The sequence below is a fragment of the Falco cherrug genome, chromosome 6 (genome assembly GCF_023634085.1).
Source record: "Falco cherrug isolate bFalChe1 chromosome 6, bFalChe1.pri, whole genome shotgun sequence".
NCBI classification, from domain to species: domain Eukaryota; kingdom Metazoa; phylum Chordata; class Aves; order Falconiformes; family Falconidae; genus Falco; species Falco cherrug.
This window is the reverse complement of record NC_073702.1, coordinates 79,666,496-79,691,406: the sequence shown is the minus strand read 5'-3', so window position 1 is coordinate 79,691,406 and position 24,911 is coordinate 79,666,496. Positions and strand designations below refer to the sequence as shown.

At 39.1% G+C, this 24,911-nt stretch overlaps 1 protein-coding gene across 3 annotated transcripts in view; it reads left to right on the top strand.

Annotated features, from left to right (window-relative positions):
• Window positions 1-2,901: 2,901 nt before the first annotated feature.
• COG2 (component of oligomeric golgi complex 2) overlaps window positions 2,902-24,911 on the top strand; it is a 32,117-nt gene continuing 10,107 nt past the window's right edge. For 2 of the 3 annotated variants that reach the window (XM_005440247.3, XM_055714056.1), the window contains exons 1-13: window positions 2,902-3,041; window positions 3,902-4,063; window positions 4,865-4,930; window positions 5,858-5,938; window positions 6,536-6,639; window positions 7,936-8,044; window positions 9,747-9,926; window positions 12,987-13,111; window positions 14,411-14,537; window positions 18,378-18,517; window positions 21,755-21,816; window positions 23,116-23,267; window positions 24,696-24,896. In XM_005440247.3, the coding sequence (XP_005440304.1) occupies window positions 2,970-3,041; window positions 3,902-4,063; window positions 4,865-4,930; window positions 5,858-5,938; window positions 6,536-6,639; window positions 7,936-8,044; window positions 9,747-9,926; window positions 12,987-13,111; window positions 14,411-14,537; window positions 18,378-18,517; window positions 21,755-21,816; window positions 23,116-23,267; window positions 24,696-24,896 (1,581 nt within the window). In that variant the 5' untranslated portion in view covers window positions 2,902-2,969. Of the gene's footprint in view, window positions 3,042-3,447; window positions 3,555-3,901; window positions 4,064-4,864; window positions 4,931-5,857; window positions 5,939-6,535; window positions 6,640-7,935; window positions 8,045-9,746; window positions 9,927-12,986; window positions 13,112-14,410; window positions 14,538-18,377; window positions 18,518-21,754; window positions 21,817-23,115; window positions 23,268-24,695; window positions 24,897-24,911 lie in introns of those variants that run through there. The other variant, XM_027806827.2, reaches the window with a different exon arrangement.

Here is a 24,911-nt window from a genome sequence, read left to right as displayed (position 1 = left end):
CAACACAGACTTTTTCTTCCAAAATTTTGCCAGTCATGTCATACTTTGATGGAGGTGTCATTTTAGGAAGGCAAGATACTCAAAATAACATATCAGTACTGGCACCTTAGTTTGTCCAATACCATCTACATTTTTGAAGGTCCTTGGTACTTGGAGTCTCTACCACAAATTAATTGTAGTATCTCTGTCCCTGCGAGTTGCACACTGTCATACTTTTCTCCTTTATCATAAATTGTATGCAATGCCTTTATGAAATAACAAAAGAAGAGAGAAAAGTTAAGAATGTGGTGGGAGGTAAAACTAGCTGCTTTCCTTCCCAATTTAACTGATACATACTGGAAGTATTTCCGAGATAGTGGATTAGTCATTGGCAGCCTTCAGGAAAATGATGATACAATTATACTAAACATCATTTGTCATATCATTACGCATCCCTTGAAATGTTCTTTATTTGAGAATAAGAGGGGATGCTGGAATCTTTAAAATTTCGCACCCACACAAGAGCTAAAAGTAGCTTTTCTACGCTCTGGCACCTACATCACCCCTATTCAAATAATAACAATAATACTGAGACAGACTTTCAGATGCTCTCTCTTCATTCATCTAATGGGTGTATTAATGATATGTTATCCAAAACCTGCATATTAAATAGCGATTACAGTTTCTACAAGAAATTATTGTGTCATGTCTTCATGGCTCGGAAAGGATGATGGAAAAGTTTAAAACTTTTTTCTAAGCCTGGAAATCTTGGAATGACAGTAACAAGTCAGGAAAGGAAAGGGATGAAGGGGCTTGTAGTAGAAATTAACTAAGTAATCCTAGCACAAAACCAAGTACTAGTAAAACCTAGTAATCCTAGCCCAAATGAACTAAATAATCCTAGCATAAAATGAATGGAAGTAAAGAGAGCTTTATATGACTCTGGAACGGCTAATTCCCTCACTTTGCTATTCTCTTCCATCTCGGAGAAAATTTACTTTCTGCACTTCTGCCCCAGGTGAAGATGGCTGTTCAGGGACAGCATGTGGAAATAACCCATGAATCCTAATTCTGGTTTTACTGTTAACTTACTGAAATGGATGCTATATTGCAGTTTCTCACTGGCAAATTATTAAATTCCACAAACTTCATATTTAATTTACGATGACATCAATAAATATGAAGACTGTAAAGAGCGCATCAGTAAACAAATTCAAATGGAAGCATACTTTATTTCCTTAAGGAACTTTGTAAACAACACCACCAATGGCAACAGTAGATCTCTTCAGAGCAAGATTTGGCTTAGCTAATAAATAAGACATTAAAAAAGTAGGTGTAACTCCTTTGTTAAAGAGTTAACGTAAAAAACTGGTTAGAATTTTAATTTCAAGCACAGCCGACTCATTAAGTTAAAAAGATAGCTGACCAGTAATTGGCTTGCTTCCCGTACCAGAATGTAGACATTCAAATATCACAACATAAGAAAACTTTTTTGATCTGGTACATATAGTCATAGCTATCACAAAAAAAGTGCCAGTGTGGATTTATATGGTGGGCGTATCTTTTCTGCTGTGTAGCTGACAACACACGACAGCTATAAACCATGCCTGCCAACAATTGAGATATCGAGAGGGTATCAGTCTCAAAGAGCTTTCCAAAGGAACAGGGTGAAAGCAAAGAGGGGCAATTAGCACCCAAGGAGCCAGCCACCAGATGCATGTGCCCACCACATTCATTACTGAACTGCTTGGCTCTTCATACTTCTAATAACTCAGGGAAACCCTAAGGAACTCAGTGCCAGCTGGGACTCACTGGCATAAATCTTTGCCCGTTACAAGCCAGCTGGGCTCTGTGGCAGCACTGACGGAGTTAGGCAGGGATGTACGTGTTGGCCCTGCCAAAACGCTGGCCGCCCGGGAGGTCTGGGCATCTCCAGCCCAATGTACCACTGAACCACATCCATCGGGCCCATGGCGCCTTCTCCACCCTTGCCCATGGAGCAACTGGCAGAGCTACAGCAGATGTACTCTGAGAGCTGCTTGGGAAGGAGCTGGGCCCGCTCCTCGTTTGAGCTCACTGAAACAAAATTAAAGCCATAAAACATACATGTGAGGAACAGTATCATTTGCCATTTTCCATCCCGAGGCAGCAAAGAGAAACACAAGTGACAGCAGGGAGGCTTTCTAGAGCTATATTTGTCTTCACTAAGGCATAAGTGACCTTGAACAAAAAAAATGTGAAAGAAACAAGACCCTAGGAGAAGTCTGCAGAAAAGCTGAAGGACAGAGGAGGTAAATTATGCTTTGACTCGATTCCTGTTACTCAGGTCCAGGTGGGCACAAGCTGCAATAAATTTAAACCTAAGGAAAAGCTTTTTTTGGCTGTTAGGAGTAGTCAGACCGTGGCACAGCTTGCCTAAGGAGGCTGCAGGGCCCCCCACCCCTGGCAATACCCAAACCTCGAAGGGATGTGGCTCTGGGCCGCTGGCTCTGGGTGACCCCGCTCAGGGCTAGGGGACAGAACCATACCGTGGCCTAGAGCCCCTTCCCACCTCTGCAGCCCTAGGTCCCCACAGCTTGTGCCATGGGCACTAGCAGCTGACCCCTGCAATTTTACATGACTGGGTCAGTTTTACCTGCTTAGGGGCACCAAGCACCCTCTCCAGCAGCACAGCCCAACTCCCCGGACAGCACAGAACGACAGAAATCAGAAAACATCCTTCGAAGAGGCTGGGAAGGCCAGCTTCACAGGCTCATGCCCTCACACATACGCCTCCCGCCCCCCCATTTTGAGATCCCTGCCGCGCCCCCCGCCCCTTGCCGGCTGCAGGGCCGCTGGGAGCCCTCCAGGGGGCGCTGCCGCGGCGGCGGGCGGCCGCTGCGCCTCTCTTGGCGCACGCCCCGGCCTGCCCCGTCGGTGCCGCGCTGGCGGAGGGGGCGTCGCTGTAGCTGCCGCCGCGTTGGGCCTGCCGGGCCGGGCCGGGGCTGGCCATGGAGGCGAAGAAGATGAACCTGCCGCGGGGCCCCGAGAACCTTTGCTTTGACAAGGACGAGTTCATGAAGGTGGGTGGGGGCCGCCGAGGAGGCGGGCTGCGAAAGGCGCTGTGGGCCCGCGGTGCCCCCAGGGCCCCCCTGAGGACGGGGGTGGCGGGTTCCCTGAGGGGTGAGAGGGGCCCGGGTCCTTGGCCGGGATCTTTTAGCTCCGTCACGGCTTTTTGCGCGGGCTGAGCGTCCCGGAGAAGTGGTGAGCGTGTCGCCGAAGGGGGCTGCGGGCCGTTCCCAGAGCCAGGCGGCTCGCACCCCTGCGGGTGTACCCAAGCTGGCTGCGGCCAAGCCTGGCGGGACTGAGAGGGAGCCTGAGCGGCGGAGCGGGGGGAGGCCTGCTCGGGAAGGGGGGAGGCCTGCCCGGGAAGGGGGACGCCTGCCCGGAGGCGGGGCGGGGGGCCTGCAGTTTTGCAGCCGGTGATGCGAGTGTCTGTGCCCCGGGCCGGGTGCTGCAGCTCGCTTCCTAGGGCAGACCCGAGCCATGCTTCCTGCATACTTTGCGTGCTTTGAAGCCAAGCTGCAGATAGGCTGGTAACAACCAGCGTTCGGGCCTTATTGCTTGGAGAGCTTAAAATAGTTCTTAATAGTGTGTTTCGGCTTTTGGTTCTGTTGTTTTGTTTTTAAAGTGTGTAAAGGAATACACAACTCTGGATTTTGGAGAGCTAGTCTGTGACTCTTGGCACTGTGTGCTTTAGAGATTAAACCCCCAGACTTTGGGACATTGGAAACTACTCTGTTAAGTAGTCTTTTTGCCGCCAGAGCTTTAGTTTGGTTAGCTCATTGGCATATGGAATACTGTATTTTGGGGGTGGGGAGGGGTGTGTTCCTGGTTTGAACATTTTACTTACATCCTTCTCTCTTTCCTGTTTCATTTTCAGCCGGATTTTGATGTTGACCACTTTGTGTCAGACTGCAGGAAACGTGTGCAGCTGGAAGAGCTCAGAGAGGATCTGGAGCTCTACTACAAACTCCTTAAAACTGCTATGGTAGAACTTATAAATAAGGACTATGCAGATTTTGTTAATCTCTCAACAAATCTGGTAAGTGTTATTAAATTGTGCTGTGTAGTTCAGACTTAATGTGTTTTAGTGGGATTTTTATTTTTCGTATGAAAAGCATATGGCTTTTATTTTGGCATTGTTAGATTTAAGACATCTTAAACTGTGATACCTTGCAATGAGAGAAAGTGAAAGACCAATCCTGTAGAACTTGGCTACTCTACAGAATTGCTGTTGGCCTGTAATAAATGTTTTGGATGTATGCTTTTTGTCTTGAAAAACTTAATTCATTAGAAAGTTAGACTCAAGGCAAAGGGTTTTTTTTCAAATTGCCAGTAGCTTTAAAATTGAAGGAAATAAAATGATTAAAAGCACAGCAATGAGGTAAATGAGGCTGTTCTGAAGGATTCTTTTAGGAATCTTTAAGCTTACTATGTGTCTTAAAAAAACACACCAAACAACAAAAAACCAACCTACATGACTGAAAATTGTGATACTTTTCACATTACAACGTCTTGTCCATTGTGTTTCCTGCTCTTTGACTCCGGTTCATCCAGCTTCCAATTATACGGCTTCAAAGACTGAGATTTAATGTTTTTATGGGAAGAAAAATTTTTGTAGGTTGAAATTTTCTTTAATTTTTGGCTTTGTATGTCAAGCAGTTGGATATCCTTATACCTGTATTTGAGGTAGAGTATTTTTGCACTGCATTTAAAATGGAAGCTATAAAGGGAGGTGTCTTTTCTGTTCTCTCTTAGTATCTGTAAAACCATAGGCTTTGACAGTAATTCTCTTGTGAACTTACCAAAAAAGTCATAAACTTTTTTATGGTAATTTCTTTAGGTTGGCATGGACAAGGCTCTTAATCAGCTTTCAGTACCCTTGGGACAGTTAAGGGAAGAAGTTATGGTATGCTCAAAACAATTATTATACACAGCTTGATAAACTTCAGCTCACTTTCATGTGATGTACAGAATGTCTTTTACTCATATTAATAATTATTAGAATAAACTTCTCTTTGAAAATTGATGACTTAGAGTGTTAGTAGGAGAGGCGTTGTGTTTTCAAGCAGTTTTAGTAGCAGTGAATTTACATTTTCTCTCATGCCTTTCAACCAAGAGATAAAAGATTCTTTAAGTGTGGTAAATGAATGGACTCTTACAAGTCTATGGTGAAATACAGAAACTGTTCTAGGATTTAAGTAATTGAAAGATGATAGTAAATAACTCTGATGCCACACAGTCCCATTAAGGGCTTTTTTTGCTCAGTCCTGTGGTTTAACTGTAAAAGGTCACCCTCTTGAAGGTGTGTCTTATTCTGGCACTTCCACAGTGATGTGGTAATTGTCAAAGGACAATTTTTGATCATCCTGACAGCCAGTTCAGAGGGATGTTTGCTACATAAACATGCCTTCAGAATATCACAGCTTTGATGTCTAAAACAGAAAATAGTCTCAGTTAACATAGAGAAATATTTATTATGTGAAAAATGGTACTTAGATCTGATTTATAACTGCAGTTTCAAGACATAAAATCGTATTGGGTTTATTGCCCGTTTCTATGTGAAAGGCAGTTGTTCTCTGTAAGGTACTAAAAGAACACTTCTGGTTGAAATAATACTACTTGTGGTGGCAGTACTTAAGGAGCAGGTTATACTTTCAGTAATTTAGTCTTATTTCTGGCTTTTTCGTGTAGAGGGCCCTTGATGTACTGTAGCTTTTATTAGTCCTGTATTCTTATTAATCTGTCTCCAGTTTTAAGTTTAGATTTTTGAGTTAAGGTTTTTTTAAACCTTAAGTGGGAAGCCAGCTTTACATACTGACTTTCTCCCTCACAGAGTCTGAAGTCTTGTGTCAGTGAAGGAATTCAAGCAGTAGATGACCGGATGACTAAACAAGAAGATATTAGAAGAAAAAAGGTACAACAGATAAATTATTACCTTGAAAGGATCCTCCTTAGGATGGCTTTTTTTTGTGCCATTAACCCAGAGAAAATGAAATTTTTAAAGTGCACACTGCAGATGTTGCACTTCTAAAAATAATTATTGTCATTTTAGTTGACAGACTTCATTTTTTACAGTGTCTAGTTGATCATAAATCTTTGTTTTACTTCGTTTGCTAAAAACATACATGTTTGATTTGGTTGGCTTTTTTAAATTATAATTACTCTTGTTTCTGCTTGTAATACATCAATTTGGTTATTATGAATGTAATTTAAAATACAGCAGTTTAATTTTTAGGGGACACGCAGAGTAACATTTGTCTTTGTGCTTAACTTTGAAAAAAATTGGAAATAATAGCGGTTCTACATTCATGACAAATGTTTCTGGAGTTTTATGGACTTATGTGAGCAATACTTCAACTAAGACATGATTCAAGAATTAAGACGAAGGGAGAAAACTTACACCTGTAAAAAAAAAAACCAGACCTAAAAAAAATCCAAAATATCTTCAGGGTCATTAAATAATGTAAATTGGGATTGGGGTCAGAGATGAAAAATCTTTCTTTAATTACAGATGTGTGTTCTGAGACTTATTCATGTTATTCAGTCTGTTGAGAAAATTGAGAAGATTCTACATTCCCAAGGCACTAAAGAATTGTCCTCATTAGAGGGAAACAGGTAAAAATATGTAATGTTCAGGTTTTTTTATAACTGGTGGGACTAACTTAATTTCATAGTATGTTGTAGATGAATTTACAAGCATTAGGATATATCTTTAGAAATGTAACTGATGGAATAAGTGACTGTTACTTTAGTATTTTCTCAGTGTTAGTCTTCTGCAAAGTGGTCATTCACAGGGCATGTGACTCACCCTCCAAAGTTCCGTATTACTTGTAGTGCTTCCAGTAAGCATGCTTTTTGAAGTTTGAATGCAATAGTTCGTTTTTTGGTTTTTTTTCTTGGAAGTCACTAATCCTGTCATGTCTGAAATACTTTCTGCATTACAGTTTATTCCAATATCCTTTGGAATTAAAATGGGAAACAGCTTTTCTTGTTTTCCCTGCTTACATATCACTGAAGGGACTGCTGCAAGAGTAGTCTAAGGCAGGCAAGCCACACATGTAATACTTCTGGTACAAGGAAGGTTTGTGACAAATTCAAGTCAGACTCCCAAGTCTTGCTTTTTAACAACTTCATGGAAAGTGTCCTCTCCCTCAGCCTTGGCTGAGGAATGGAAGATGTCTTTCAACCAGTTCTGGAACTGATGCACCAGCCATGTGCTTGAAATAGTTGACTGGGGTGCAAGTACGAGGAAAAGACAATTTTGTGAACCTGTTTGAACATGAAACTGCCGTTCAGTTTAGTGCACTAGTTCACATGATAGCGAGGGAAGGTAGACAGAAGAATAGGTTGATACCTAGAGGCACAAAGCATATGCAGATGCTTTCAGTCAGGGTGAGACACTTTGCAGAATTATGATTGGAAGCAAGATTGTACTTGAGTGGCTGAAAATTTGGCTAGTTATCAGGACTCTGTAGACCTGAGGAGGGTAAGACTGTTTCTCTAGAGGTAGGTGTCGTTAGTTTTACCACATGATAGAAAGGGGAAATAAGAAACAAATCTGGATGGTGAAGAGCACTTACTGCAGTTTTTGAGCTCTGTAAGGCTGACTTTTTATGTGACAATAAACAGCACTGCCATATAGAAAACAGTGCTTCGTATTGCTGAGGCAAGATCTTATGTTCCTCTCAGCTGCTGCTTCACCCACTTCATACCTTAGCAGCTCCAAAACAACTCTAATCATGTAGTCTGTTCCTAATTATTATTACGTGATTGCAGTAAATGTAGTAGTACCTATCAGAATTTAAAGTACTTAAACCACAAAAATTGGGGGAGGACATTATCTGCTGCAGAGGAAAGTGAGTTGATTTGAGAGGATCTGTGTATTCACGTTTTGTGTTTTCTCCCTTCTAGCCCACTTTTAACTGGACAGGTTTTAGAGAGAATTGCCACAGAATTTAATCAACTACAATTTCATGCAGTACAAAGCAAAGGAATGCCCCTTTTGGACAAAGTGAGACCAGTAAGTATTGCATGACAGCCAGCTTAACATTTGTAAGGTTAAGCAAAACCAATGTATTTGGAAGACAAATGCCTGTTTTGAAAGAGTTCTATTGAATTAACTTAGGGAGGAAAACGGGTTTCAGGAGGTCATTTTTATCAGTTGACTGGAAGTATTGTTTCTTCTGAGGTTTTATGCTTTGTTTGCTAACTTCTTTAGGATAAATTACTTAGAATAAGAGTAGGAAATATGACAAGACACTATTAGCCCAGTGTATCTTGCAGTTTGTCGGGATTACTGATATTGAGGCCTAGTTCTAGACATGTATGTTGGTTTTGTTAGCTGCAGCATACAGAGCAGAATATAAATGGAATGTGCACATAGAGTGGCTGACTGGAATATATTGGAGTTTGTCTTTTGGTGAAATTTGTTGCCTAACTGACTGTTCAGGCTGGTATACTAATCTCCCTAATATCCTGTTTCTAATGACTATTTACTGTAAAAGATTACTTGATGTTTTGGTGGGTTTTTTCTTCATTCATTGGAAAGAGGGAACAAATGAAAACTGGTGCTTAAAGGTAGATATTATGAACATGGAGGCAGGGCAGTGCTTTAAGCTAGATAGCATGGAGCTGTCATCCTTGATGGCTGTTAGCCATATAAACACGTTTCAGCTCAAGTCTTCTGTGGTACCATGTTGATTCATGGACAGATTACAAGACTCTTCTGGCCACTGTGTTATTGAACAGGGATAATAACAGAAGGAAGCGTGAGCAGCGGAGTAGTATTCCTGGTGAGAGAGCCTTTGTTACTTTGTTATGTGGCTTCCTTAATGATGCTTGCCAGGATTTCTGTCCTGTAACTGTTGTTGCTAAGGTTCACGAGGTCATAGATTTCACGACTGGTCAGCAGTTGAGTTACCGACTTTACATGTTCGGAACAAATTCCGTGGAATTGTTTTAGGATGGGTGAACACAGTATGGCATGCAAAAGGGCAGAGAAGAAATTTGATGGGTTAAATTCGTAGTTCAGCTATTGTTTACATTAATGTGTGTTGCTGAACTTACTTCAAATACAGGGTTGTAAGGGGCCATCTTGGCCCAGTAGTATATCTGCAGGTAGTGCAGCAGCGAGTTGGATCTGGTAGAAGAGATGTAGCAGGAGATCAGGAAAAATGGTTAGCAAAAGAGAGAATATATGTTGACTGAAGCAGCTGTTTAGCAGAAGCCAGAAGGAATCTAATGACATGTCTCTTCCCACCCCCCACCCCTGCCAGTGTCACTCAATGTCTTCGGTTTGCATTGATTTGACAAGTAGTGCTGGGAACACACTGTGTTTTAGTTTTTGACAGTGAGGGATAAATGCCATGGTTGTTATCCCTGGTGACTTACTGTAAAGCTTTTGTGTATTATCACACATAATGGATCAGTTGAACAAGGAACAATTGACCTATTTCTTCAGGATAAAAAGGACCTTAGATGTTACTGCGTAACTTACAACATATAAAGTAATTGCCTTTTGAGCTTACTGTAATAAATACTACGTTTAAATAGTATCAGTAACCCATTAAGCTTGTGTTAATGTTCATTTATTGCTGACAGTTATCAAAACTTGTGCAGCTTTCAAATGAAAATGGAAAGTTAAGTAGTTTTGGAAGAATTTACTTCAGCAATGATGACAAGGCTTTGTTTTTTTTATTGCTGTATTTTGTTTCTCTTCATAGCGTATAGCTGGAATAACAGCTATGTTGCAGCAGTCTCTGGAAGGGCTGCTCTTGGAAGGCCTTCAGACTTCAAATGTTGACATAATACGTCACTGTCTTCGCACTTATGCAACAATTGACAAAACACGAGACGCAGAGGCATTAGTTGGTCAAGTGCTTGTAAAACCTTATATAGATGAGGTAAGAGAAAATCACGAATCCGAAGAACACAAGGTGCTTTGCAAACATGCTTATTTTTCCTGTTGACCTCCAGCTTTCATTAGCAGCTTCAAAATGCCTTTGTGGAGAGAGCAGGAGAACTGAGACCCGATGTAATGTCAGTTAATTTATTGTTGCTGTTTCAGAAAAAAGGGTGGAGGAATTCTCTATCTGCCTGTTATCATTCAGGTTCTATCCAGTTGGAATTCTTTCTCTTGTCTACATTTTTCTTGGAGTGAAGAATCCAAAAAACAAACCTTAAACCAAGCATATGACTGGAGTAAAATCCAATTTATTCTGGACCAGGGTGCGTCTGTGGGAACTGGATCAGATCTAGGCTTTGCATTTCTCTGTGGCTCGCTCAGTAGCAGGCAAATGCAGCAAAAATAGTTCTCAGTGTAACATCCTTTTCTTCGCGTTGTATGAAGAAGCAGTTTCTGCAGTTCCCAGCAGTATGTGCTAATGTACCAGGACATTAGCAAGAGCAGGAACAAGTGTGTGTTTGAAAAGCATTTACTGTTGTCTGGTGGGAAAAATATGTCAGATGGCCAATTTCCTAAGTGAGAAACTGATTTTACTAGGCCATCAGTTTGCCAAGATGGACCAATCACAAAGTACTGGTTGAATTCTCTGAAATTAAGGGACTTTCTGCTAATTCTTACGACTGTGCAACTTGTTTCTCACCCTCTTGTAGCACTGTTTGTTCTTACTGCTGCTTCTGGCCTGAACAGTTGGTGACTAGTCTACAATATGTTTTTTCTTTTTGTTGTGATTGATGATAATGTAATTCCTAAAAAAAAACACCCCAAAAAACAAAAAAAACACAACAAAAAACCCCTCAGACAGTAACCTGCCACAATAATGTAACGGTCAGCAAGTCAGTCAGTTGTGCTCAGTTTTTCTTGTATGTCAGCAGACCTGTGGTTGCAACTAAAATAATTTTTAAGGGCCTACGATGGTATTATGGTAGCTCAAGTAAAAATCCTAAAAATTTATTTTAAGATATTTGATAGTCTGCTGTGTTTGAAATGACCTGACAAAAACAGGTTGGTTATGTTATTAGCGGAGGTTGCTGAAGTGATGTCGCTGTAATACCAGGACTGCTTTTCACCCTTTTCATCAGTGTGTTGGGAATTATGTCCAGGTCAGGTAACTGTTCCCTGTCATTTCAGAGGATATTTGTTCCATACTGAGATCTGAACTGGTGCCCTTTTACAATATAATTACTAGTACAAACTGACTGCCCTGTTGCAGGAAGTTTCCCTGGCTTTCACTAGATTGTCAGAGTACTTCATAAATGCATTAAATTCACTGTCCTTAAAGAAGTTAGGCTGGGCCAGCGCCAGGGCTATAAAGTAGTTGTTCTAAAACTAGCGTTATGAATCTTTCAGCAGTATTCATTTTCCTGCTCCTGTGGGGAGGAAAAACTGTAAAGTACCAGAGCTGCCTTGGTGACTGCAAATATACGCTTGCTTGAATTTGGACATGTTAATAGAAAGCAGAATAGATCTTCCCCTCATCACTGCCTTTGTAATACAAACATGTTGTTAGTGGTTTTGGGTCCCCAGTTATGCTATTGATACATCTTGCCTTTGCTTTCAAGATTTTTTTGTGGTCATTTCTCTTTAAATTGAGGTATTTAATAACATTGTCTGCTCAGTAAACCGTGAGAGTCATATTATGATGTGGGGTACTCTTTTTCTGCTTTCGGGATGTTTAAAACAGTTAATTCTCTACTAGTATTTTACAAAACAATTAGACTGCTTGAAGTATAGAATTAACATTTTTATTAACACCCATAAAAGCAATGTCACTGTTGTTTCTAAAAGTACTGAACATGTGTCTGTAGGCAATAATACAGTTGCTTTTTCTTACACTGATGTGCCTTTCTGAATATAAATGCAGAAGTGATTTTAAGGTATTCCCTTCCTTTTTTCATTTAGTGATCATTTGCCTCAGTGTTCCCAGTCAAGGCAAGTGAAGAGTTAATCTGCATAACTTTTGCTGAAGGAGTTGTTCTATATCAAGATAGGGAGAAGAAATTACCTTTTTTTCACTCAGAAATGTCTTCAGCAGCCAAAAGATGGAATTACTACCCTTCCCTTTCCTGGCAAGGAATAGTATTTCTGGTGGCACCTGAGCTGTATGTCATTGTCAGTAGGCTGTTTCTCTTCTGCTGTTGGGAAGGAAACATTTGAAATTATTCTGGTTTTACTTTGTATGCATACAGATGTACAAAGCAAAGAGAGCTCCTGACTTCTGAATGGGAGAGGAAGTCGAACAGTGGTGCCCTCTCCCCTTAAGGACAAGCTTCATTTAAGTGTTTGCTAATGCTGTAGCAACTGCTGCTGTGGGGGACAGATCATCTTCCCCTCTTGGTTTTCTCAGTGTCTGTTCTTTCCCAACCTCTGCACCGTTTTGCTTGTTTGTGTCACGAGAGGCAAAAGTGTTTAGACAGATGGAAGAATACCAAATAAATACAAGCTATTGTTCTTTTCCTGTATTGTCCAGCTGCTGTCTGCCTTCTCTTTATGGCAGAGATTATCCCTTTTCACTGGATGTGAAGTACTGTCTGGACAAACTGCTTTGCTAGGTGTGTTAGGAGCTTAGCATTGTCACAGAAGATTCTTGGCTATTGGCTTACCTGCATTTGGGATTGGACCAACTATATTTAGAAGAATTTTTTTACTTTATTCTGAGGTGTGATTAGCTTTTGCCACTCACCTCTTCAACTTCATGGACTGCTTCTGGTGGCAGTGATGTGTGCAGTGGGTGGGGAGCTGGGCACAGTGGCTAACATTTAAAAGCAAGGGGCGCATTCCCATTCTTTGGGCCAGTCTTGCCAGTTAGAGTGTTGCATTAAAGGAAGTAATAATTCATGCTGTCAAGCTATACTTGGAAGTTATAGTCAGTTTATTACTTTTTTGCATTACACCGGCATTTGGGGTTGTAGTGTTAGCAGTTTTGAGTAGACTGTAAGTCTTGCATTACAGTGGTTTATATTCACTTTTCTGACATTTAACATTGTCCTCTTTCTGGCAGGTGATTGTGGAACAGTATGTTCAGTCTCACCCTAATGGCCTTCAGGCTATGTATAATAAACTATTGGAGTTTGTTCCTCATCATTGCCGTCTCTTGCGTGAAGTAACAGGTGGAGCTATTTCAAGGTAAATATCTTGGGATTTCTTTCAGTCATACTAAAATAACAGCAAGTATGATATACTTTTGAAATGCTTTGCATAATTAGATTCCATGCTCAAATGACTTATCTGGCCTTTCCTGAAGATTCATAGGCAAATTTGATTTCTCTCTCATGCCTGTGTTTTTTCAAAACAAAACAGTGGAAAAACTTCTTTGGTGCTGTGGCCCAGACCTTCAGAGGAGGGAAAGAGAATCCTGTATTTCAGTAGTAGAATTGAGTACTGTTCATGATACAGTTTGTCAGATACCTTGTTTTATTTAATCCATTTAATATGATAGTACACTTCATCCAAGGAGAGAGGTGTAATAAAGCTGTTAAAAAAACTAAGTTCAAAAGTTTTTGGGTCGTTACTGCACATCAGAAAAGTGGGGATGATCCCTAGAGGTTTCACTGGTTTATTGGGTGTACTAGAACTACAGGTTTAATTGATTTGTGCTTCCACTGTTGTCTTCAAAAGTGCTTAATTCCTTATGCAATTAAATTGCCTGGTTTGAAGTTTAAATAATTCAGGTCTACTGAATTGTATCCATTTATTCATCTGTTTGCAGGCTGGTTAATATAGTAGACTGCTGTAATTAGAAGAACTATGGATGTAGCCCCCAGGGACTGCAGAACTACTTTTCTAATTAGTCATCCATTGCTGAGCTTTTTATGACTCCTAAGTTTTACTAACATTTCAATTCTTTTAATCCCTCAGCAAATTTTAATCTTTCTTCTTAATAATGGAATGTTGCTATTTTGTACTGTGGTGTACTGAACCGGAATTAAATGCTTTTATCTCTTCTGCTCTCAATTTATAAATTTTCATAATCAAGATAGCTTTTAATCTTTTGCTTCGAAGCACAGTATCATGTATGAATACAGCTTGGAACAATTACGAAAAAGTTCTGCTTCTTTCCATTGCATTAGTCGCATTACTCCTACTTGGTACTTCTTTGAAGTTTGGAGCTGTTAAAACATGAAATATACAAGTAAGAATAGGAGTTCTCAGCTGAAATGTACTCATTTTCTACAACACTTGTAAAATACGTAAGAAAAAAATTTTAAAACACTTTGAGTTATAAAAAATACCTTGCATTTGTTGAGACGATAGGATCAGATAAGAAACCTCAAAGGAAGAACAATTTAAGGGAATCAGCATACCTAGTAAAAAAAACTTAATTACATTTCGTCTAGTGCAGTGCATGTCTTCTGAGTTATCCCTACCTCCAAATAGAGGCCTAATGGTAAATATAACCATGGAATAACTGCAATTTTATTTCAGTGAAAAAGCAGATATTGTTCCTGGATATGATTTCTTAGTGAATTCAGTGTGGCCAGAAATAGTACGTGGTTTAGAAGAGAAATTGCCATCACTGTTTAACCCTGGAAACCCAGATGTGTTTCACGAGGTAATTAATTTTAATTTTTCCATTTGCGATTCCTTTAACGTGCAAGAATTGAATGAGTCATATTCTCTATCTTTTTTTCCTCTGCTGCTTTTGTGTAAATTCATGTTGATTGGCTCAGAAGAGGAGGTTATCTCAAATAATTTGGTTTAATTTTCATAAGAATTAATTCTCCTCTCAAGTTTGTCAGGAAAGTTCATAGACAGAAGTTACTGGAAGCCATTTGGTCATGTGAATTTGGCCTTAATATTTGCTTTAGGAGTAGATGTTCTTTCTTAGTTGTAGAATTGCAATGTAAGTGAAGGTGGGAGTGGATGACTACAGTGTTCACCCAAGAACAGGACTTCTGTATAGCAAGGGCTGTTACATTAGTTAAATACCTGGGTTACAACTTGTTCTGTACTATGGGAAAGTTGAAAAAATGATTCGTTTTGCTTGTTGTAGCTTTTCCTGTATTTCAGTACTGCAGATTCTGTTGTGATTAGAAACACAAGTCAACTAAATAAAACAAAAATACTTGGAGGCAGTGTGATGAGGTTTATAACAGAAGTAGTATTTTCTCTGGTATCACAACCAATCGTGAAGAAAGATTATATTATAAAATGATTTTAAAGTACTTGTCACTTGTATTTTCATCATTGGCAGTGCTGCTCTGCCTCTAAAAGATGATCTTTTATTAAATTTATATTTGGTCTAGTATGAAGAGTGGCTCTGGCAGTTACTTTATTAGTATGTCACAAGTAGGAAATGTGAGTTTTTTGCTTTTCTTCATGTCCTGTCTCTGTGTAGCAGTGATTGCTGAGATATTTGGATTTTTTTTTGCCCTTGCAGCTTGACTTATGATTAGTCTGAAACCTTTTATTTTCAAGATGGAGGTGGCAGGCGGTGATAAATTGTCTGAAGGAAGGCTTAATAGGCAGATCAGGACACAATTTAGGGAAATGTTAGATGGCTGGTAGAGGTTTATACTGAAAAAGATTCTTCCTGTGTACATGCAAAACTGCTTTTACCTAAATACTTCTATTTTTCTTGGAGTTTCAGGTCTCTTTCATACAGATACGTTGAATATTGAAGGCAGGCAGGCATGGCAGTGAAGTTTGCAGGAATGGCTTTATTCAGAGCCAATTTATTCAAGAAGCAAATGAAATAGCTGTTGAAGAAAGCTGTGGTAATACCATACAAATGATGCTAAAGGGCGTCCCCCCTGCCTGATGAGAATACTTAGTTTGTGTAAAAATTCAGTCTTCAAGCTTTCATCTAATGCCCTGCATACTGCAGTTTGTGAGCCTTGCTGGGCATTTGTCCTCTTTTTTTTTTTTTTTTTTTTTTTTTTTACAGCAAAATTTGTTTTATCTTCTGAAGAGCTGGGTTTGCTGTTGCTGTTTTAAAGTAATTATTTTAAAAAGGCTGTTAATCTTACAGTATGTTGTTATTGACCAACACTGATAGTGCTGTTTATTTAAAAAAAAACAACAACCCACAACTAAAAACCCAACACACACCCCATGGCTTTCATGTAAATCATGTGGTAAGTCTGAAGTACTTTCCAGACTGCTTTTGACTGCTTAAGGGACTCAAGAGTCTAAATCATTAAAATATTTTATCCAAAAATCAATAACAAGTTGAAATGCCAAGTGTAAAAATGCTATTATGTCTATCTAAAGACTAATAGTTCTGAATTAAGGGGTGTGGGGGGGAACCTCTTTAAAATTGTTTCTGCACTGTTGATAATGCAAGCAATACAACACAGATTTCGGACAGTACTCTTCTGTCTCTGTTTTCTAGGATGATAGAAAGGCAGAAAGGTCTTTTTTTCAGGTTTGTTTGCGTATGTATGTGTGTATAGTTCTAAAGCTGAAAAGTTTGAATATGCAGTATTATTTGTTAGGAGGCTTTTACAAGTAGAGGAGAGGAATAATAATTTTTTATATATATATATCCTGTAAAAACCAGACTGGCAGGGTTAAGCATACATGTTTTTTTTATTGTGCAGGGTTTTTTTAAAAAAATTGCTTCAGCTTGTCATTCCCTTATTTCTGAGTCAGGTTTGAAGATTTACAGGTATTTGGAAAGAATACTGTTTTTATCCCTAAACATTTGAGTTTAAGTTTAGATTCCTCTGTTTGAAAATTCCTCCATTTTGTTTCCCACTTTAGCTTCTCTTAAATAGCTTTATGCAGTCAACAATCCAATCCTAGAAGCTGAAATGGGAACCAATCTTGCAGTTAGTTCCCTCTCTTGGATGTAATGTTATTGATAACTAGATGTCTCTTGAGTTGTCTTCTGTTTCGAAAGTGATAGGTCTTGTCAGAGATCTAAAGCAAACACTTTTTATAATATAAATAATACTTAAGGTAGCTGGGCATTAACAGCTTGTTTGCCTTTTTACAGTGCTGGCTTTATTATCTAAGAAAGGAAGCCTGAAAGAGCAATAGTCTGTCATTCATTCTGGATTTAACTCCCATACCTTTTACAGTTCCATTGTGTTATAAATACAGCCACGCTGGGAGAAAGGTAGTTACCTAAAAGCTTTTGTGTGCAATTTCCAGAATACTATCTTGACGCACTGAAACTGCCATGTCACAAGAAAAATATGCTGTAATTTCGTAACTTTCTGTTAAAGGTATACTTACTGAGATACACAACACAAAAGCATACCCATGTCAGTGCGTGTCCTGTGGTTGCAGGAGAGTTTCTGAGAGCAGAACCTGTAAGCAGCAACTCAGGGGCTTCTCCTGTGAATGTTTTACTGCTTTGTAAGAGGCAAAATCACATCACTCACATAGTGCTCTGGATTGTGGTAAAAGCCTTCCTGCTACACCCCTGCTGCTGCTCTTATTTCAATGAAGTCAGAAGCACTGAGAGATTCAGTCAGGCTTATTTTAATTATTCATCAGTGGCTTAATTAGCATGTATATTAAGTTTTATGGCTGTTTTCGTTTTTTCTAATAGAAGAAACTTGCACATAAGCCCAACTGTTTTTCACAGCACAGAAGCAGATTGTAACTGTAGCTGTATTTTGATTTGAAATTGATTTGTGTTCTGTTAGCAAGGTCTGTTTTGTGTGCAGTAACAGTTTTTGCACTATTTTGCTTCTGGTTTTCACTCAAGTGTTCAGCTTTCTGCTCTGTACATTTTAATTTATTATTTCATTGTTTTCAGGGTGTTAATAAGTTACTGTTGAGAGTAAGCCCACAGTGCATTTGAGGGTAAATGGAATTCCTGTTTGCTTGCAACTCAATACTTTTTGTAAACATCTTATTAAAAGTATACACTGGTTAAAGTTACCTGAAGTTGTTTAAAGTTCTGCAAATATTTGGTATTTGCAAAACGTATTTTTAGGGAAACAGTTCTAGAAGTTCCTGTAGTACAGGTCCTATACAACAAAAAAAATCATGCTTTCATTCTCATGTGTATTTGGTTGTGTGTGTCTTCTGGGTTTTGTTCCTGATCATTTGTTTGTTGTATACCTTTATCCCCTGCAACTGACTGTGTTAGTACTGTGCAGCACTGTTCTTCCACCCCAGTGATTCAGCTCAGAAATACTGATGCATCTCTCTGGTCAGTTCTGCTTGTTCAGGGTACTTGGACAATGTTATGCCTTTTAGATTGCCCTGCGCTAGTTTTTATTATCATAGAAAAACATCTGCTACTTAGTTGGGTTTGGTTTCACTGCAATCCAGGATTTTAGTCTTGTGTGGTGAGGTGATGGGAGCAGTGTCAGCCCATTCTGAACCTCAGGTTTAACTACAGTGTGATACAGGAGTCCTGCTGAATGGGTGGTGGCCTTCCTTGTTCGCTGGGACCCTGTGCATGATCGGGATATTCATTCTCTTTCTGCAGAAGTACACTACTAGTATGGATTTTGTACAGAAATTTGAACGACAGTGTGGCTCCCAGGCTAGTGTGAAACGGTTAAGATCTCATCCTTCTTACCACAGCTTTAATAACAAATGGAATTTGCCTGTATATTTTCAAATAAGGTTAGTATGCATTTTTTTGTTCACCCTTTCAAAAGTAGAGTTCAGTCACAGCAAGATGATCTTGGCTTAGGTTCAAAGTATCACTTGTCAACAAATCACTGTAGAAGTAAAACTTAGAATTTAATTACTAAGTCAAATAACTGTTTTATATATCTTTCAACAATTCAGCAAAACTACAGCCAGCTGCTCTTCAGTATGTACTGTGGTGTTGTTAGACTGAACATGTTACACTGCTGACTTCCAGGAACAGATCTAGATGAGTCTTGAAATCTTGTTTCAAATTCTTTTTCTCCAGTGTCCCTGGAATTAAACTGGGTGTTGAAGTATGCTACTTGTGCAAATCCAGAGGAATACTTACCATAAGAGAAGTCTTTCTTCTTAGAAGTAAAGAATTTTAAGACTTGACAACTTGTAGCTTTTCCAGACGTAGCCATATTTCTGACATCCTTTTTGTCTCACAGGACGTGCTGTGTGAAGTGCTGAGTCTTACAGCTTTGCCATTCCAAAGATTGCCCTACTATTCCCTTTTTCTGAGTAGCTAAGTAATAAGTTTTAGCTTACTTTTCTGGTAGGTCTGATGTACCTGTAGTATTAGCTTTTACAGATCTTCCAGCTAGAAGAGAGCAGAGAGACTCAAGAAAGCCCCGGTTTAGTTCTAGTAATGCTAGAATTTTAATGAACTTTTGTTCATTTACATGGAATGTAAAACCATCTTCTTAGAAAGTGTAGTCTGCGCATCTGAATTTAGGGCTGGATAGCAGGCATCCAGGCAAGAAAGAAACAGTTGAAGCGTGCTATGACCTAAATGCACACAAAGCCTTCTGAGAGTTGGGGTTTTTTTTGTTTGCTTGGGATTTTTTTTTTAAAAGGTAGGATTTCCAAAAGAGAGGGGAGAGAAATTGATACTACTTTTTCACCTGGATCACTTTCGTATCATTTTTTTATTGTGTGGCTCTATAACTGGCAATAACAGTACAACCGTAGCCACATTTATGCAGTTTCTTTAATCCAGGATAAGTCTACATTGCTGCTGAAAAATTCCATAAAGGAATCTTATGAGTGCTGTATCCAATATGAGATAAGTGACAAGAGCATGGGGCTTGGAGCAGGGTCTTAGTGTTTTGATGGTTCACTGCATTCTGTAAAACAGTAGCCCCAGCCTGTGACATCCTCGGTTGATTTTTTGCTTGCACATCTCTTCCCGCAGCTGTGTAGTGAACTGATACAAAGATCTGTTACCCTGGGCAAAAAAAGGCTGATGTTCAACTCCAGTCAGTATCTCCAAACCGTTTAACTGCACAAATACTCGTGCTGGCCCAAGGAAAAGGGCAGCACTGCTCACTACAGTAGTAGTGCTGAGTGCACAGACGAAAAGTGCCCATGGAACTGTAGCCATTATGAACCTTTTAACAGACGTATATCATTAATAGCTCTGTGAGTCTGCCCCTTTTGTTTGAAAGTGCAGCTTTTCTAGTAAGTAACCACTTGATCCAACTTTGATACTCTTTCTCATGAAATTGAAATGGAGCTTCAGCATAATTCTTTCTGTTCAAAAACGTTCTTTCCCATTAGGTATTTCGATTTCTGACTGATGAAAAAAAACTTCTAAAAAATCATTTACCTTTAATCCAAGATTACTGTAAATATAAATAGTGCATTATTTTGATAAATGCTTGGTTAACAGCAGCTCATTCATCTTTCACCGTATTGTTCCTCCATATTGGAATAATCTGGTAATTTTCAGAAGTGCCCATGAATTCTTTATTTCACAACTGTGAAAATAGTGCAACATATTACTATAGGGAAATTTTTTCTTTGATTTATGTTAATATCCTTAAGTCATACAGGATTTTTATTGAGGTATTCTCTCATACTATAGCATTTATAGTTAAGATTGTTGGGTTTTTTCTGTTTTCAATTACAGAAATTACCCAGAACAATCAGCCCTCACTAAAGCCTTTACAAACAATCCTTTGACGATCAGATGGATGTACAGGCATTTCTTCTGTAGCAGTGCTGGCACAGACAGCACCAGTAACTCTTTTCCTTACCATTCCTTCAATTATGTTAGTCCAACTGATAGTGGAACCGTAGCGAACCCCACATTGGAGAGATTTTTTTTTTTCTGTCTTAAGGAACATTCAGCAAAAATTATGTCATTGTTAAAAATCTGATTCTATTCTTTAATCCTTTTCACCATAATTAAAGATATGCTCTATCAGTGGAATTGGTGTATAAGCAGGAAGGAGGTTTTGAAGTAATTTCACAATTATTTCTGAAATGTGTTTAGGTGCTAAACATGCATCTAGTCCATTAGCAGTTTGATAAGAAAAGTTAGGTGGGCCTCTGTTCTCATGTGGAAATGACAGTTAAGAGGCTTTAAGAGGAGCCCTACAGGTTTGTAATTAGTAAGTTTGAAAAGTCTTACAGTGTTACTATGATACACATAAAAGCAAGAAAGGGGAAACCAAAAACAATAGAACTTTCTATAGGGGAGCTTAAAATGATAGCTTTGTTTCAGCATTTAGAGGGAAAACCTCATTAAAGAAGAATCTGCATCTTGCTTGACAGTTTTTAGGTGAGGGAGATGCTATGTTGTTTATCCAATATGTTTTAAGTATGGAAAAATATCACAGATTTTAATACTAACTTTGCTGTGATACCTAAAAAATTGAGGAGGCAGGATTCTTTTTACTTTGCTGATGGATGAATTTTTAAAAAAGGAGGTCAAGGTATCCTGTAAGGAGCTATTGATTTTTTAATCAGGTACAGAATTGTTTGCGGAACCTTATGGTGCTGTTCATTAACAAATATGTAGAAAGTGAAGCCTGCAGTGTCACATGACATATCTGAAGGTCAGCTAAAGCAAGCATGAGACACAGTGTTCACTTAGTTTACACACAGTAACAAAACAAAAAAATTTCTCTCAAAAAAGCTGAGGACTTGACACTCTGTGAGCTGTCATTTTGATAATGTTTACAACCGTGACTTTAATAATTTCCTGAAATATAAGCTTCATATCTGCCTGTAAAATGTCAAAGGTTCTCTTTCAAGTATTTGAATGTTGGTCTGATTTATTTCCCAATTTATGTTGGGCAAATATAACCCCACATTTAAAATCTGTGAATATGCATTGATAATGCATTGAAATAATATTGAAATAAACATTGAAAAGTGTTTAGGCATCAATTTAAACAGTTGTTGAATTGTAATATTCAAAACTTTTCTGTCTCTCAGATTCAGAGAAATAGCTGGAGCCTTAGAAGAAGCACTTTCAGACACATTAGAGGAGGCACCAGGTAAAATTTTATTGCAAAAAATAATTGCTCTATTGTGAAGGAATCAGGGGTGTAAGTAGTAGCGATTACTGTTTGTCTGTTGAGTATTTAGTAACATACATCCTGTTGTTTACAGGAGCTTTCTGTTTTCTGATGAACTGATTAAACAGTGTAATAGATTTTTTAGAGCAGGCAATATGAGAGTACTGTTCAGTGTAAGTGACTTCACTTACCAAAACTGCCCTTTCTGGCACCAGCCATTAACATACTTGTGGAACTGTCCCTTCAGTACAAAAAGGAATGAAACTGGCATTTGGCATCCTCTTTTAAGTGGCAACCAAAAGGCTGTGCTGTGTTACTGAGGTATATTTTCCTTAATGGTTGTAGGACTATGTGGTAGTGAAAATGGCAATCTGTTGGCAGCATTTAGGCTTGCTATGGTTTGTAGTGTTTGTGTCTGCTCCAAAAACAAACACTTGATTTATGAGCAAATGAGGTGGTATGCACAGGAAGGATTAGAGTGGTAAGGAAAACCTGGTATATTCATTAGTGGTATGTTGTAATCAGAAAAACTTACTTCAGTTAACAGAGTAAATATTTATGAAGAAGGCAGCTAAAAGCAAAGTAGAAGTGTGTGTCTGTATATATATATATATATATATATGTATATATATATGCACACATGCTCTTTAAAGAGAGCAAGGAGAAAAAAATTCTAGTGGAGACAAAATGCATAAATCCTACGACTTCGAGCATTTGCCTGAAACTTGCTGATATGTTTCTTAGTTCTCTGCTTGTAAACTATAAAATGCTAATGCATGAAGTGCTTTAAAAGTATTTAGTTTAAATATGGATATCCCTACTGTGTTTAAAATAAATATTTCTAGCAGGTATCTCAGATACAACTGACAGGAGCAGTAGCTTAGTGCTAAGGAGTCAATGGCTGTTACGGCTGGCAAATGAGTCTAATAAAACTTCTTTGTAAGACAGGCAAAAATTATCCTGGAAATGTTATCTGCTGAAGCGGATTATTTAGACAAGCTGTTCCTACATTTGTTGCAGGCAGATTCTCATTTGTTCTCATTTGTGCTTTTGCCTGCACAGCTACAGCAAGACTTGGTGGAATTTGATATCTAAAGCAACGAGGAGCTTTTAAGAGTTTCAGACAATGCTTAATAAATCCTCTTTGCTATCTTTCTGATTGTGTCTCTTTGGAAGGCTTTTTTTTTTTTTTAAATCTCAGTTAATGCAATTACACTGATGTTACATTATTTAAAAATGTGCCTAGGAATATGACATTTGTTGTCTGATTGTTTCTAGCTGGCAGCTCATACTGTCTTTTGGCCACTCACATGGCCTGGATGAGTCTTGTGAAGTGCTGGTCAGATCAAATGTTTTTACCATTATTAGCACACCGTCTGTGGAAACTTAGCCTGCAGATTTTGGCACGCTACTCTGTGTTTGTTGGTGAGGTAAGAGCAGCATGCTTATGGTTTTGTTGATTGGGTATGTCCACCAGTAAGAGACCTTTTGAAACAAAGTATGTGATGTCTTTTAAAGTGCTTTTTTTCTGAACTTAACATTCTTTAACAAGAACACTTTCAGGGGTTCGAGTTTGTTTTCTAAAGAGTATCACTGCGAAATATGTTACTAACGACAAATACCAGTGCTGTTGTGGTATTGCTGTCTGCTGGTTGCCAAGGCTGTCTTTCCATGTATGTTTAAGGCTGCCTCTGCCACTGAAAGAAATCGCCACAATCTTGGTTTTGCTCTGTTTGTGTGTTTAGTTAGTTGATACAAGGAAGGAGGTTGTGAAGCTGAGCCAGGTGAAAACTAACCCTGCAAATAAAAAGGGGTACCTTAATCCAAATCAACTGCTCAGTGTTGAAACTGTAAAACTGGAAGTTTCCTGGGCAGCTAACTCCACATCAATGATTCCCTGCTTCCGAGCAGAGTTGTGCTTTGCTCTTCTGCTCCCTGCTCACAGGCATACAAGTTTGCCTCTGTTTCTTGTGTCATAGAAAGACAGCATGATAGAATAAGTGGGTTTTAAAGGGACTTGTGGAGGTCATCATGGTCCAATTCCTGCTCAAAACAGGGCCAGCTCAGGTAAGGTTGTGCAGAGCCTTTTCAAGTTGAATTTTGAGTATATCCAAAGATGACAATTGCATGCCTTTCTGGGAACCCTGGTCCGATGACTGACCGCTTCTTCCTCATATTTGGTCAGAATTTCCCTTGCTACAGTCCATGTCCATTGCCTCTTACTCTGTCACTGTACCTCAAGGAAAAGTCTGATTCCATCTTCTATACATGCCCCTTAAAGTAGTTGAAGACAGCTGTAAGATATCCCTTTATCCTTTTCTTAAGAATCAGTGACTCAGTTCTCTCAGGTTTATTGGCTCATGAAAATACTGATAAGTACCAACATTAAAACTCTGAGTTAATCAGAGTAGTTGAGTGAAGTGTGTGCCTGACAGCAGAGGGCTTGAAGAGATGTAGGAGAAAGGGGCTGTTTTACAGCAGTGAGTGGTTATGAATTTTATATTCCACGATACAAAAATAAACCGTGCTTCTGTGAAGCAGAAAATGATCACGTTGTTGGTCTTGCACATTCCTCCAGAGCAGTAGTTCATTCGAACACCACACAGGTGAATACTGCTGTGGGACTGGACTGCCCGCTCCTGTAGTGACAGATTTCTCCAAATCATCCAACTCCTTAGTGTACCAAAAACTGTTTTAAAAATATCTTTTTTATAATGTAATTTAGGAATACTAATATCCCTTGGAAGTGTGGCATTCTGATGCTGAGAACCTACAAATCCTTTATATACTATTTCTGTTTGTCCAGCTTGAACTGCCTTCGCTGTTGCTAGGGTTCACATATCAATTTGGTGTTTCAGGTTTCTGTAAGGCCAATTTCCAGTGAGAATACAAAGGAAAGCAAAAAATCTGTGCCAGCTGGTAGAAAGGAGTCTTCTGTAAGCCTCAGTCCTAGCAAGGACCAAGGAAATGGGTCTTCTCCAGAAAGTCAGCCATTGCCTTCTATATCTAGTACTCAGTTGGTGTATGTTGCTGCAGATCTGGACAAACTCCAGGATCAGGTTTGTGCTTTTGAC